The following is a 13,653-nucleotide window of genomic DNA, read 5'->3' on the forward strand; positions in this document are numbered from 1 at the left end:
GTGAATTCAGACTAAATAAATAAATCAAACACTCCACAAACAACTCCCAGAAAACACTCAGCCGAGCGGAATTTGAGGAACGGAGCGTCCGACCGTTGTGATTGGCTATGGGCCAACGGTCTCTGTTATGTCTCTCTTTTTCACAGGATGCAATTTAAACATGGCCGGGGGCGGCAGGACGCTGTGAAAAGGAGAGGGAAAATCAAGAACAGGGCAAAGAAAGAGGGAGGGAGGAAGGGAATGGAGTGGGGGAGGGGGGCATAGAGATAGAACAGTAGAAGGGCTATGACATCATAATTGATGGTGGCACAGGTCGGCCATCTTAGGTCCAAGTCTAAACCTGTGTGTGTGTGTGTGTGTATTTTCTTGTCAATATTTGCTATCATTTTTTATGTCCCATACACCAACCTCACCAAGTGAATTTCCTGTATGGTGTAAATATACTTGGCCAAATAAAATAATTCTGATTCTGATTCTGGTGTGTGTGTGTTTAGGTCATCGGGATCTATGGCAGAAGTGGCATATATAGTGTTTAATTGTTGTATTTCCTGAATAAGATAAAGATAACACCCTTTCATACACTGCAATGTGAGCGTGTACACACTGAGCCTTTCTGAAGCACAATGAAACATCCTCATTCTAAGCTATCAAATCATAACTAGGATTTAACATAGCTTAAAATGGATTAAAAAGTATCGAAAAGCTGTATTCCGGTCAATTAAGTCGAGTCTATCTGTACATTTTAAAAGGTGGGTTAGTAGTAAAAAAAAAAAGAAAACGTTTTAACGATTTTAAGAGCAGTAGCAACTCGATTCTATGGTCTTGACAACAAGCTGTAAACACCAAACAGGTTCCCATCACAGCTGCTTCAGAAGTGGACCTAAACAAGATGGCTGACACACTGTTCCGTTCCCGTGCATGAGGTGTCTATCGTTCTATATCTATGGGGGAGAGCGTAGGAAAGGGGGGGGTCAGAGAAAAGGAGAGAGATGAGATAGCAGAGAGGAGAGAAAGAGGAGAGGGGAGGAGAGGGGAGGGGAGGGGAGGGTTTCTTTGGGTCTTGGCCAGACAGTGACTCAATAACGGCAGCAAACCTGATCCAGTTTTATTGTTTGGATGTAATACCTCACAGAAATATACTATATGGGTAGCAGAGTACACACACACACACACACACACAGACACACACAGACACACACACACACACACACACACACACACACACACACACACACACAGACACACACAGACACAGACAGACACAGACAGACACAGACAGACAGACTCACCTCTCCTTGGAAGCTCTTGAGCAGGGGAGCCACTTGTTTCCGTACATCCTGAAAAACGAGAGAAGAAACAGGTTCAGAGATGTTCACCCCCACATCACAACAGCACCCTCCTAGACCTCAAAAACAACATGAGGCAGATCTGGTACATTCACACAACACTGGTCAATGTGTGACTGACACAATCACCCACAGTGGTGCCCTGAGTCTGTTTTTACACACACACACACACACGCACACGCACACGCACACCTCATCCCAGAGACATCCTGCCTCACTAGACACAGGTGTGCACACCGACACCAGAACACACACGGATGAATGAGTACACGAGTGCACCCACACACACACACACACACTTCCTGCTCATGTCAGAGTGTGTGTGTGGGGGTGGGTAAGTGCGTTCACAAACACACATGCAAAAAACCCACCAAAATAACAGCAATAACCAAAATATTGCAACCTTTACAACTGTGTGCGTGTGTGTGTGTGTGTGTAACGCAAAGGTTACACACAACGCAAACCCTCTGAACCCCCAAAGTCCCATTGCATGACTTAGAGTGTGAGCCAGAGGTTTCTGTGTGTGTGTGTGTGTGTGTGTGTGTACAGTATCTGGGGAACATGCAAATCACACACCGTCTGGTAGCTCCTGTCTCCCAGAGCAGTACAGAACAGAGGCACAGTGTGTACAGACAGATCTGCATGGCCTCTGGCCACACACACACTAAAATGCCCTGACGACAACATCATATAGAGGCCTGCCTGCCTGCCACCAAATCCCACCCTAGCCCAGATGCTTGTCTGGGGTGGGTGTGGGTGTGTGTGTGTGTGTGTGTGTCCTCTCTGACCCATTCCCTATGACACCTCCTCATAAGGTCAGTGTGGCAGTTTGTCTGGTCTGGTCTGAGTATCCCTGCAGGGAATAACGGCTCCCCCTCCCCTCCCCTCCTCTCCTCTCCTCCCCTCTCCCCTCCCCTCCTCTCCTCTCCTCCCCTCTCCTCTCCTCTCCTCCCCTCATGGCTGTGACTCAGCCCTCTGTACTTTTAGTTTCTCCTAAACTCATTCTATCAACCGCTTATTTGGCAGCGATGACTTTCTGATAACTTATTTATAACTACAAAGAATTTATAGCCATTTATAGGTCTACACACAGGGGAAATGGTACATCAATCCATACTGTCTGTGTGTGTGTGTGTGTGTGTGTGTGTGTGTCCAGACAGAGGAAGATGGATGGTACCAGTGGTTCAGCCTGCTAAAAAGCCTAAAGAATCCTCTGGGGATGTGGAATTCCTATTACCAGTCTGTCTTGCTGGAGGCCCTGACACGCACACACGCGCACACACACACGCACACACACACACACACACGCCGTGTGAAGTCGCCATTAGCTACTGATCTGAATAGGGCTGGGCGATATATGCCCTAAAAACATCCCCAGCTGAAGCACACAAGGCTTGTTCAGAAACACCAGGCTCCTGCAAACTGAAGCAGTCCTGAAAGCAGACAAGCCAACCTGAAAGGACTCTGATGTTCAACTTAAACCCATGATATAAACCCAACCCATGATATACTCCAATAAGAGGATCTTCATAAAGAAAAAATATCTGAAACAACAAATGAGAAATGGAGAGAGGTGGAGAAAGAAGGAAATATTACAATCCTCTCGATCGTCTGAGGCTCTTAAAGCGTATTTTCTTAAGGCTCTTAAAGCGATCCCTCTCCGCATTCCTTTTAAGACCACGCCCAGCTCCAGCCTCCTCTTCCGGGGTTCTGGGATATCCTAGGCTAGACCGCGCATCAGATTCAAGACCCTGGTGCTCGCCTACCAGGCGGCAAAGGGAACAGCCCCTCCCCACTTGCAAGCAACGGTTAGCCCCCAAACCCCTGCACGATCACGCCGCTCTTCCACCTCGGCTGCCCGCCTGGCACCGCCGCCTCTACGTGGATGCAAGTCCTTAGCTAGTTTCAAGGTCATGTCAGAAGAAGACATTTGAACCTTTTTTTTTTTTTTTTTTTTAATGATTTGACAGATTTGTTTCATGTTTCAGTTTGGAGTAGTCTACACATTGTAAACCAAGGTAGCGATAGGACAGCATTTTTTATTTTTTTAAATATGTTTTTAGGGCATTTCTGCTTTATTGGGATAGAGACAGTAGAGATTGACAGGAAGGATAGGGGAGAGAGAGGAGGGATGACATGCAAGACATGTCGAGGGTCGGAATCGAACCGGGAACCTTACGATTACGTGGTATGCGAATTAGTGTGCTACGCCACTAAGCACCCCCATCCCAGCGACTTTTGATCTCTCCCAGATTTATCCCATTTTCCCAGAGAGGAGACAGATCAGAGTTAGACCGAGTCGCCCTAACTGACATAAGACTAGACCACATTATACCAGACTGCTCTGTGACTTCATGGATGGTACATTCCTGGCTTCTAAAGAAGAAAAAAATAACTTAAAGCTGGATGAATAATTCAGCCACTTTAAACGCGACGGCAGGCCCATCGTACCAGGATGCATCGTACCATGTCTCTGTCCGTATGAATTATGAAGCTTCAGTTTTCATCACGGCCGTTCTCTGAAGCGGCATGCATAAATAAAAAGCCCAGAGTTCTATTCAAACAATCTAATCTACCGACGGTAACAAAAGCCTGCATAGGTGCACGTGTGTGCGTCTGTGTGTGTGCGTCTGTGTGTGTGTGTGTGTGTCCGTCCGAGTGTGTGTGTGGGTTTATGTTCTATGCAGACCGTGAACACTCAGTACGGTTCATGCAGAGTACAGCTCAGAGAAGAACACGCCGGTGGTCTCCTGATGGCTGAATAATGAATGGGAGACAGAAGTCTAATCCACTCTGGTCTGGAGGAGGCTGATTAAGCCTGATGTTGGCCATCATCTCCACAGGCCGGTCTAGACCACAACCATCTGCTCAGCTGCTGAACGCAGACTCCATCGCCAAAGACAGACACACGGTTACTTAGTAACTAAGGTAGCAAGCAAGTAAATTAGTAAGCTAGTAAGCAAGTAAACTAGTAAGCAAGTCAGCTAGTAAGCTAGTTAGTTAGTTAGTTTAGACACCCACCCACACAGTGATGGTTTTGAATTGGCATGTTGGAGAAGACTTAGCTAACACCCGCTGAGAGAGGAGGCATGGCACCTCCCAGCCAGGGTCAGGTTCCTGAGTCCCCCCTCTCCCTCCCTCTCCCCCCCCCCCCTCTCTCCTCCCCCCTCCTCCCCCCTCTCCCACATACCAGGGGTATACCAGGGGCCACACTGACGCCGAAGAACAGCTTCTAAATCAAGGCCTGGTTACACTGACCTGTGTGTGTGTGTGTGTGTGTGTGTGTGTGTGTCTCCCTGTGTGTGTGTGTCTCCCTGTGTGTGTGTGTGTGTGTGTGTGTCTCCCTGTGTGTGTGTGTCTCCCTGTGTGTGTGTGTCTCTCCCTGTGTGTGTGTGTCTCTCCCTGTGTGTGTGTGTCTCTCCCTGTGTGTGTGTGTGTGTGTGTGTATCGCTGTGTGGGAGTGAGTGAGGTACAGTATGAGGTAAGACTCATGGGGAGGAGAAGAAAGGAGGAGTCGCATTAGTCTTCAGAGTATTGGTGTCTGTTTGCTAGGTGTCTCTCTCTCTCTCTGGACCTCTCCAGACATGGTTCATCCTGTACTGCTGGCTCCAGTCATGCATAATTCATATCAACCATCCATAATTCATAACAGTGCCATTACCAATCATAACAACACTTATTTGGGGGGTTTTCAGTGTATATCCAAACAAAGATTCCCAGGAGGAGTGGGGGGGGGGGGGGGTAAACAGGACAGAATTCCCTCCCGATTCCAGTGAGCGGGAATGTCACATTCTACATGAAATTATAACAAAAACTGGGTCAAATAATCTACTCATGGTGGCGTGTGTGTGTGTGTGGGGGGGGGGGGGGGAATTTGTGTTGTGTGTCTCTTTAGGATTTGAGAGAGGGAAATGGAAGACTATTTCAGGATCTACTGTATGCATGTCTACATTTTCCAGTTCTCCCTCTGGCTCTCAAAATTGTATATTCAGCCGCGGTCCATATTCATGTCCTGGGAGTATAGGACATATTGAAGGAGGACAGGCTGAAGGAGGAGAGGATGAAGGAGGACAGGATGAAGGACATGTTGAAGGAGGACAGGTTGAAGTTGAAGGAGGACAGGTTGAAGGAGGACATGTTGAAGGAGGACAGGCTGAAGAAGGAGGACAGGTTGAAGGAGGAGGACAGGCTGAAGGAGGAGGACAGGTTGAAGGAGGAGGACAGGCTGAAGAAGGAGGACAGGTTGAAGGAGGAGGACAGGCTGAAGGAGGAGGACAGGCTGAAGGAGGAGGACAGGTTGAAGGAGGAGGACAGGTTGAAGGCTGTCACATTACAAGAGCAACTGAAGCCGTCGTCTTAGAAAAACAGTGCGCTGTGAAGCAGCAAGTACAAGTGTCGATGTATCCGTGTGTGTGCGGTTTGTGTGAGTGTGTGTGGTGTGTATCTGTGTGTGTGTGGGGTGTGGTGTGGTGTGGTGTGGTGTGTGTGTGAGTGAGTGAGTGAGTGAGTGAGTGAGTGAGTGAGTGAGTGAGTGTGTGTGTGGGGCCTGGAAGGCAGAGTAAGGTGGTGGCCACGTCCAGAGATGACGGGGCTAACCGATGGTTTCTCTAGGGGAGTGGCCTGTTGACGGACAGACGGATCGTCTGTTGTTTTACAGACAGAAGCGTGGCTGAAGAGGAGGAGAGCTGAGCCAAACAGTGAAAGAGAGACGGGGAGACAGACAGACAGAGAGAGGATGAGAGTGGATGCGTACGCACGCGTCTGTGTTTGTGTGTGTGTGTGTGTGTGTCTGTATGCCTGGTATATGTGTGTATCTATGCCTGGTGTGTGTGTGTGTGTGTATCTATGCCTGGTGTGTGTGTCTATGCCTGGTGTATGTGTGAATCTTTACCTAGTGTGTGTGTGTCTGTCTGTCTGTGTGTGTGTGTCTGTGGCTCACCTCTGGTGTGTTCTTCTTGAACTCGCGGCTCTGGTCGATGAGTTTCTTCCTGGACTGCTCGCTTTCATCCTGTCTGTTGGCTAGCTGTGTGGCGGTGGCGTCTAGCTCTCTCTGAAGAAACACACACACACACACACACACACAATTCTGTTAATGACTTTATTTGACATACATTAACAACAACAACAGGAGTACTCCAGTAGCCCTCCTCTCCACCCATAATGTTTAAGGGTTGTTACATGGTTGTATTAATACTGGAGGTCTTTATGGGAGTCTGTCCAGAGACGAGCCAAGCAGCACAGATGGGAGGTTTAGCAGACCTCGTAAAGTGTTGGGTTTTGGCTCTCCTCTCGTGATAAAAACCCCTGCACTCCCTCTCTTTTCTTTACTCTCCCTCCCTCCCTCCCTCCCTCCCTCCCTGAGTACCTCACCCAGCCACCCTCCCTCCCTCCCTGAGTACCTCACCCAGCCACCCTCCCTCCCTCTGTGAGTACCTCACCCTTGAGAGTGATTAGCAGACTCTGCTGTTGGGCCGCTCCTCTCACTAACACACTAATCACGTATTTCTACCATAGGGGTCTCTAGAGCCCCCCTGTCTTCTGTGTAAACACATCAACACACACACACACACACACACACACACACACACACACACACACACACACACACACACACACACACACACACACACACACACACACACACACACACACACACACACACACACACACACACACACACACACACACACACACACGAGGGCTGGCACAGTAATTGTCTAATTGCGTGTCTTTAATGCGAGGGAGCACCTTGCGTTGGAAGCTCTGCGGTGGTTTTGGAATCGTTGCAGTACACTGAGAACTAGGCCACACAGGCATGCACGCACGCACGCACTCACTCACTCACACACGGGCACGCACAGACATACACACGCACGCACATGTACGTACACACGCACACATTCCACCACTGCTGAACAGTGGCTCATTCAGTGTAATTAAGCCACATGTGGTGTAGTGAGATTCCTTCATTAAGGAGGCAGCAGTCAGGCATGACTGACCATCAGCACGTCCACAGAGAGGTTCACATGAGGCACCCCGGTAACGTATTCACAACACTGAATTCACCACCACGCACAATAATACTGGAATATCAACTAGATTAACCACCACGCAAAATAATACTGGAATATCAACTGGCCTGTCGACAGCGAAAGGCTCCTGTGGTTACGGTTGGCCCATACTCGATATTATCAAATACTGTGATGTTTGGAGCATATTTTACAAACAAAATGTTCTGTAAAAGTGCTTAAATCGCCAGATAGGCGCATAACTACAAATGCAGTGTCTCGCTTTTTGCAAGGCAAAGCACATCTGGCGGTGAAAACACGTCTCTCTGTTTCACCAGACTATGAATAACACCAACAGTCTCTGCATCCGATATGATTATGTTTACTGTTTTATTACTGTTACTGTTTGATTTATTATCCGTGTTACATTCTACTGTTGATGATGACTGATGTTGTAGAGCCTCAGGCAGCTTGTGGCATAGAATACTTACTTATTTATATAATATATAACCTTTATTTAACCAGGAAAAGTCTCACTGAGATTAAAAATCTCTTTTCCAAGAGCGTCCTGGCCAAGACACAATTACCACGGTTGCAGACATTAAAGGAAAAAAACATAACAACTTACAATAAAAATAAAGAATAAATTACAGAATCCAAAATATTCATCAACATTCGTCACAAGTCATCAATATCAGGGGTCAAATGGGGGCAATATGAATCAGCCAAAACATCTACAGCCAGATGTGCCCGCCTCCAAGTCATTTAGAATTACTTTAAATGCATCCAGTGAGACCAGCTCCCGAAGATTCAGGTCATTCTGCAACTGATTCCAAGCAGAGGGAGCAGCATACTTAAACACCCTTTTTCCCAGATCAGTACGGGCTTTAGGGACAGATAGTAGGAATATGTCCTGGGAGTGAAGACAAAATCTTCCCATACTTTTCTGAAGGATGTAGATCCGTAGGTAAGATGGAAGCAGGCCAAGAATAGCCTTATAAATAACAGTATTCAATGTAATAACAAATAAACATATGACATGTGTCCACCGTACTTCAGTAATGACAATATCATGGTATATGGTGATATAGATATGATAGTAATACCATGAATCAGAAAATGTAAATATCGCCCAACCCTAGTAGTACTGATAGGTTTTATTTATTCAACCTTTATTTATCCTGGTTAGTCTCATTGAGATTAAATCTCTTTTTGGAGAGAGACCTTTGTGGTACGAGAGGTGGCAGAGAGTATCCAGCCGAGTTCTGAGGCTTCACCGTCAATAATTCAATATCATGAATCAGAAAATGTGGATGTCGCCCAATCCTAGATGGTTTTTGTTGTTGTGTTTTTAAATTTTTTGCAATTTGGATGGAGTATCCGCCCGACAACAAAGTTCTGAGACCTCACCGTCAATAACAAAGTGTTTCTAAACAGCAACAGTAGGAGCTACATGCTCAGTGGATATGCAGGTGTGTGTGTGTGTGTGTGTCCCAGTTTCTCCAGTCTTATCCCTAGATCTCTGAGACAGAGCCAGGCAGCATTGGCACGCACGTTGCCTGCCTGCCTGCCTGCCTGCCTGCCTGCCTGCCCCCCCCCTCCCCGACGGTGTGTTGTGGTTCCACAGGACTGTGAAGGCGTCGGGAGATCAGTTATCTACAGTACAGAATCCTACCCCCCCTCAACAACCTTCCCCTTCTGTCTCCCCGTCCCCGCCCCTTCTGTTCCACCTTCCACCCACCCCACAGTGTGTCAGTCTGAACCACAGCTGATATATGGTGGTGATGGTGGTGGTGGTGGAGGGGGGGGGGGGGGGGGGGGGGGGTTGCGACTCTGAAGCAACACAACTGGGATAACAGGAACCAAATCACAGGCTACACCCACAGAACAGAGCAGCAGCAGAGATAAGAGACCAGATAAGACACTAGAAGGTAACCGCTGCCGTCCCTCGGCAGCCCACAGCGGCTGCTGCCCCCCCCCCCCCCACGAAGACGGAGAGACGCGACCGCAAGCCTACGGTGGAGCAGGAGCTCTCTAAGTGCCCTCCGTCATACAGGAAGTATGAACCGTCTCCGTGACCTAAATCTCTTTCATTTCACCCACCGGGGTTTGTGTGTGTGTGTGTGTGTGTGTAAACCAGCAACCTTCCCTCTTCACGTTCATGCCAGGTTCAAACACATCTGTGACGCGGAGACAGTGACGCTCCAATGCCACAAACACTTTCAGTGTGTGTGTGTGTGTGTGTGTGTGTGCACGTGTATATGTATATGTGTGTGTGTGTGTGCGTACCGCTGCGGTTTCGTAGTTGCGGAAATGGGCTCCTCGGTGAGCGAGTGTGCATCACGCTATGCCCGTCTAGCCACGTGACGCAGCTCGGGTTCGGTTTGATCCGTTCCTAACACAGATCGATATCTGACCGCAGCACAGGAGCTGTGTCAAGGCTGCACCTTGCCAGCGCCGGCGAGAACTAACAGCACAAACAGCCTGTAGCGTCCACGGCTAATATTGATCCCTGTTTCTCAGGTGAGGGATTATTTGTTGTTTTATTCACTGACACTCCACTTACAGCCTAGAGACTAGGCTACTCCTGCGCCTCTGTTGTTCCCGCTGTAGCTTCTTCAACACCGCTAATAAAACAAGGATTTGGGTTCCTAACTGGAGGTCATCGATCCAACTCTGCGTGCTGACCGGGTACGAGCATTTTTCGGGTTTTTTTAATTGTTGTCGTCGAGAATGACACTTGTAGGTAGTCCCTCTGGACGAAACATGCTGAGTTTTAGCCGATCTAGCAGCTAGCTAGCTAGCGGGACCTTCTCAGCCCTGATTGCTACTTCGCCAAAGCCGCAGCTTAAGTTTTGCAGATACATTTACATTTATGGTATTTAGCAGACGCCTTTATCCAAAGCGACTTACAACAAATACATTTGTTTAAGAAAGTGAATCATCTATCCATCAGTCATCATAAGACAAAGTAATCAATGCTCAGACCAGGGGCCATAGGCAGTCACAATGCTAGAAGAAGGAATTATTATTTTATTTTTTTTATTAACAGGAGAGAAACTTGTACAGGGGGGGTAGTGGGGGTGAAGAGGTCTTTAGGAGGGCTGGTTTACATTTTGTCATGTCACCGATAGATGTGATGGTCCGGTCTGTCCTCAAGGAGCTCGATTCCTCCTCCCGCTTCCATTGATAAATGACTGCTTTCTGGACGCTCTGGGAGACTCAGGCTAGGATTTTAGTTTAAATCAGTACACTGCTCATTCAAATCCAAATAATTCTCTCATTTCTTGTGACCCGTCTGAACTTCTATTGTATTAGTATGTTCACACAGCTACTAAGAAATGTGCCCCTCACATCTGGAGGCTAAGGTTGACCTATACGATGGGAAAACAAGGTTAATATCATGAGGGGGGATTTAGGGTTTTAGCATGGAGGAAGTAGCATGGAGGAAGTAGCATGGCCAACTCTGGTTTCATGAGATGGTTGTAGAGTTGTGGGTCACAGCCGTGGGAATGAGGAGTGCATGGTGTGCGTCAAGGCCTAAAGCTGGGGGGAATTCATCAGCGAAAGGGCAATATTTTTCATCACGGCGTTTACAGGGTGGAACGGCTGGGATAATGAGATAGGATCAGAGGGGTAGTGAGCTGTTTCAGGAACGATAAAGAACACACGTTACAGAGCAGAGCCGCTTCCTCTCTGTATGGGGTGGGAGAGAGGGAGAACGAGAGAGAGAAAGAGAGAGAGAGAAAGAGAGAGAGAGAAAGAGAGAGAGAGAAAGAGAGAGGGAGAACGAGAGAGGGAGAACGAGAGAGGGAGAACGAGAGAGAGAAAGAGAGAGAGAGAAAGAATGAGAGAGAGAGAGAGAGAGAGAGAGAGAAAATGAGAGAGAGAACGAGAGAGACAGAAAGAGAGAGGGAACGAGAGAGAGAGAGAACGAGAGAGAGAGAGAGACACATCGCACCCCTCCCCTCTGAATGAATGCCTCCATTCTGGTGGCTGTATTTGCCCCTGAGAGGAGATTGGGGGATGAGTGCTCTGATATGGGGCTAACCAAATGGTAACTGGGAGAGGAGGGACCAACGGGGATTAATCAACTCCAGATGTTCTCCACGGCCCTCCAGGATAATGTTGTTGCCTCTGAGGACCATCTAGGACCAGCAGACGCCATCCCAATGGCTACCTCCCCTCGACCTGGAGTGCAGGCCCTGCCCACTGTAAAGCTGTCCGGGCTGACAGAGATTTCAATAGAAAACGCTACATGGAGGGGCCTCTTCTACCCACCCACAACAACATCTGTGGGATAGTAGGCTAGCAAGATAGCAGTATTCTCTTTCAAATCTCTTCTTAAAACTCATTTTTATAGACTAGCCTTTAATTGATGTTGCCCTTGTTCCTTTTAATTTGTTGTGTTTTACTGTTTCGACTTCTATTTCTGTTTTTATTTGCATATCTGTTTTATCTACTCGTAAAGCGCTTTGTAACATTGTTTTAAAAAGGTGTTATATAAATAAGGTGTATTGTTGTTATTATTATTATTATTACAGATCGGAGCAACATGGGCAAACTGACCTGAGATCAGTGCTAAGGGGAAGCCGACACCTCAAACTTGGTCATAAACCAGTGAGCCAAAGAAAGACACCCAACTAAAGATCAACAAACAATGATGCTCAATCATGTTTGCGTAGGGCAGAACCTGTTAAAATGTCAATATGACCTTGTTTTTCAGTCATGCTGAAGGGTGTGGGCCATTGCTACTGTATAGACCTCGGTTTCATCATAGAGGAGGGAGTTCCAGTTCAATAACCAACAGGTTGCCCAATACAGGGCAGAAAAACCGGTCTCAGTGGTCTTCATATAGTAGACATGAGTACAGCCTTTAAGTGAGGATAATCTAGGCTGACTTAGCCAAGAGTGAATGTAATGTTGTTTTTGTCTGGTTGTTGGATGAGGATCTGGGTCTATAGACCCTGGTGGGGTTAATAATGCATGTTTTTAAAGTTTCTTAACTCATTCAGTGCCGAGGGTGAATAAAGTCGCCCAAATTGTCAACATTCTAGAGTGCCATGGGTGACTTTATTCACCAGAAACATGCATATGTGATAACGCATCATCAAAATGATTGCTGATGCATCTCGGCTGACAGTGAAATAACATAAGAACACATTTGGTACTTATCGCACAAACAGTGGTCAACAAAAAGTCACGGTGAAGGAAGAGTCTTGATGCTTGATTCAAGATAGATTCAAGCTAACTTAATTTGCTAACACTGACATCCATGTTCTAGTCACTGAACATAGGCCATTAACTGAGGGTCAGCACTCATCAAGTCCGGCTCGAGTCAGGATCCTCGTTCGTGACATTGGAGGAAGCCTGAAGCCTGAACCTGAACTTGGCGATAACTCAAGCCCGCCAACTTCGGATAATCCAAAATATGTAAAGCTCGATTCGGAGTATAGCCCTCCGAGACCTCTGCGCTTAATGGCAACCTGAATGGATCCAATCTCTCAGTGACCGGTCTGCGCGAGTGATCTGTGTTAATTTATCAGGTGGCGCTCTGAGGCTGGCAGAGATATTTTTACCCCCCTGTTGCTGGAGAGTGTAGGGAGAAGGGGGCATTGAGTCATAGAGTTGCTGTAGCTCTGCCCAGTGACAAAACCTGGCAGTTACTGTGGTTTGAATGTGTGTGTGTGTGACGTGTTTGAGGGAGAGTCTATGGTCTTGCCCCTCTATTCATATTTTAATGAGTGTGTATTGTGTTCATGTGTGTGAGAGAGAACATGCCTGGTCCGCTGTTTTTAACTGTACACACCTCATGAAAGATGGAGATGTTCTGTGTCTGCAGACAGCAGATGGCACTTTGGAGACCACCAAGCCCCCCCCCCCCCCCCATCTAAAAGAAATCTCTGATATGAAACATTGTTTATGAGTCTATTGGCCGGCTGGCCGTGCAACTATGCAAAAACCTCACTGCCTGCCCCCCGACATCACCAAGCTAAATATAGACATGTCCTCCTCGGCGCAGAAACTCAAGCTGAGGTACTCCTGTGTTTTCCAGTGTCTGAGCATCATCGCCCCACATCCCAGACCTTCCTCACAGTATAGATGCCATGGACTCAGTAACCCCCCCCCCACCAAGGAGAGTGTCTGAGAGGCAGACACAATATAATATAATGTAATATAATATAATATACACCATTTAGCTGACGTTTTTATCCAAAGTGTTGTTAGCGCCTTGCTCTACCAACTGAGCCCAGCGGCATTGTTAAACAGAACACTTAACAGGATTCAATGCTAATGTC

General features: G+C 47.4%; 1 protein-coding gene across 2 annotated transcripts in view; it reads right to left on the reverse strand.

Annotated features, from left to right (window-relative positions):
• Positions 1-13,653, reverse strand: part of LOC310812369 (homeobox protein cut-like 1) — a 57,051-nt gene that overhangs the window by 35,185 nt on the left and 8,213 nt on the right. For both annotated transcript variants that reach the window (XM_083680895.1, XM_083680894.1), the window contains exons 2-3: positions 6,286-6,396; positions 1,290-1,337 (exon numbers count right to left, since the gene is read on the reverse strand). In XM_083680895.1, the coding sequence (XP_083537021.1) occupies positions 1,290-1,337; positions 6,286-6,396 (159 nt within the window). The remainder of the gene's footprint in view (positions 1-1,289; positions 1,338-6,285; positions 6,397-13,653) is intronic.

This window comes from Argentina silus (genome assembly GCF_951799395.1).
Source record: "Argentina silus genome assembly, chromosome: 11".
Taxonomy (NCBI): domain Eukaryota; kingdom Metazoa; phylum Chordata; class Actinopteri; order Argentiniformes; family Argentinidae; genus Argentina; species Argentina silus.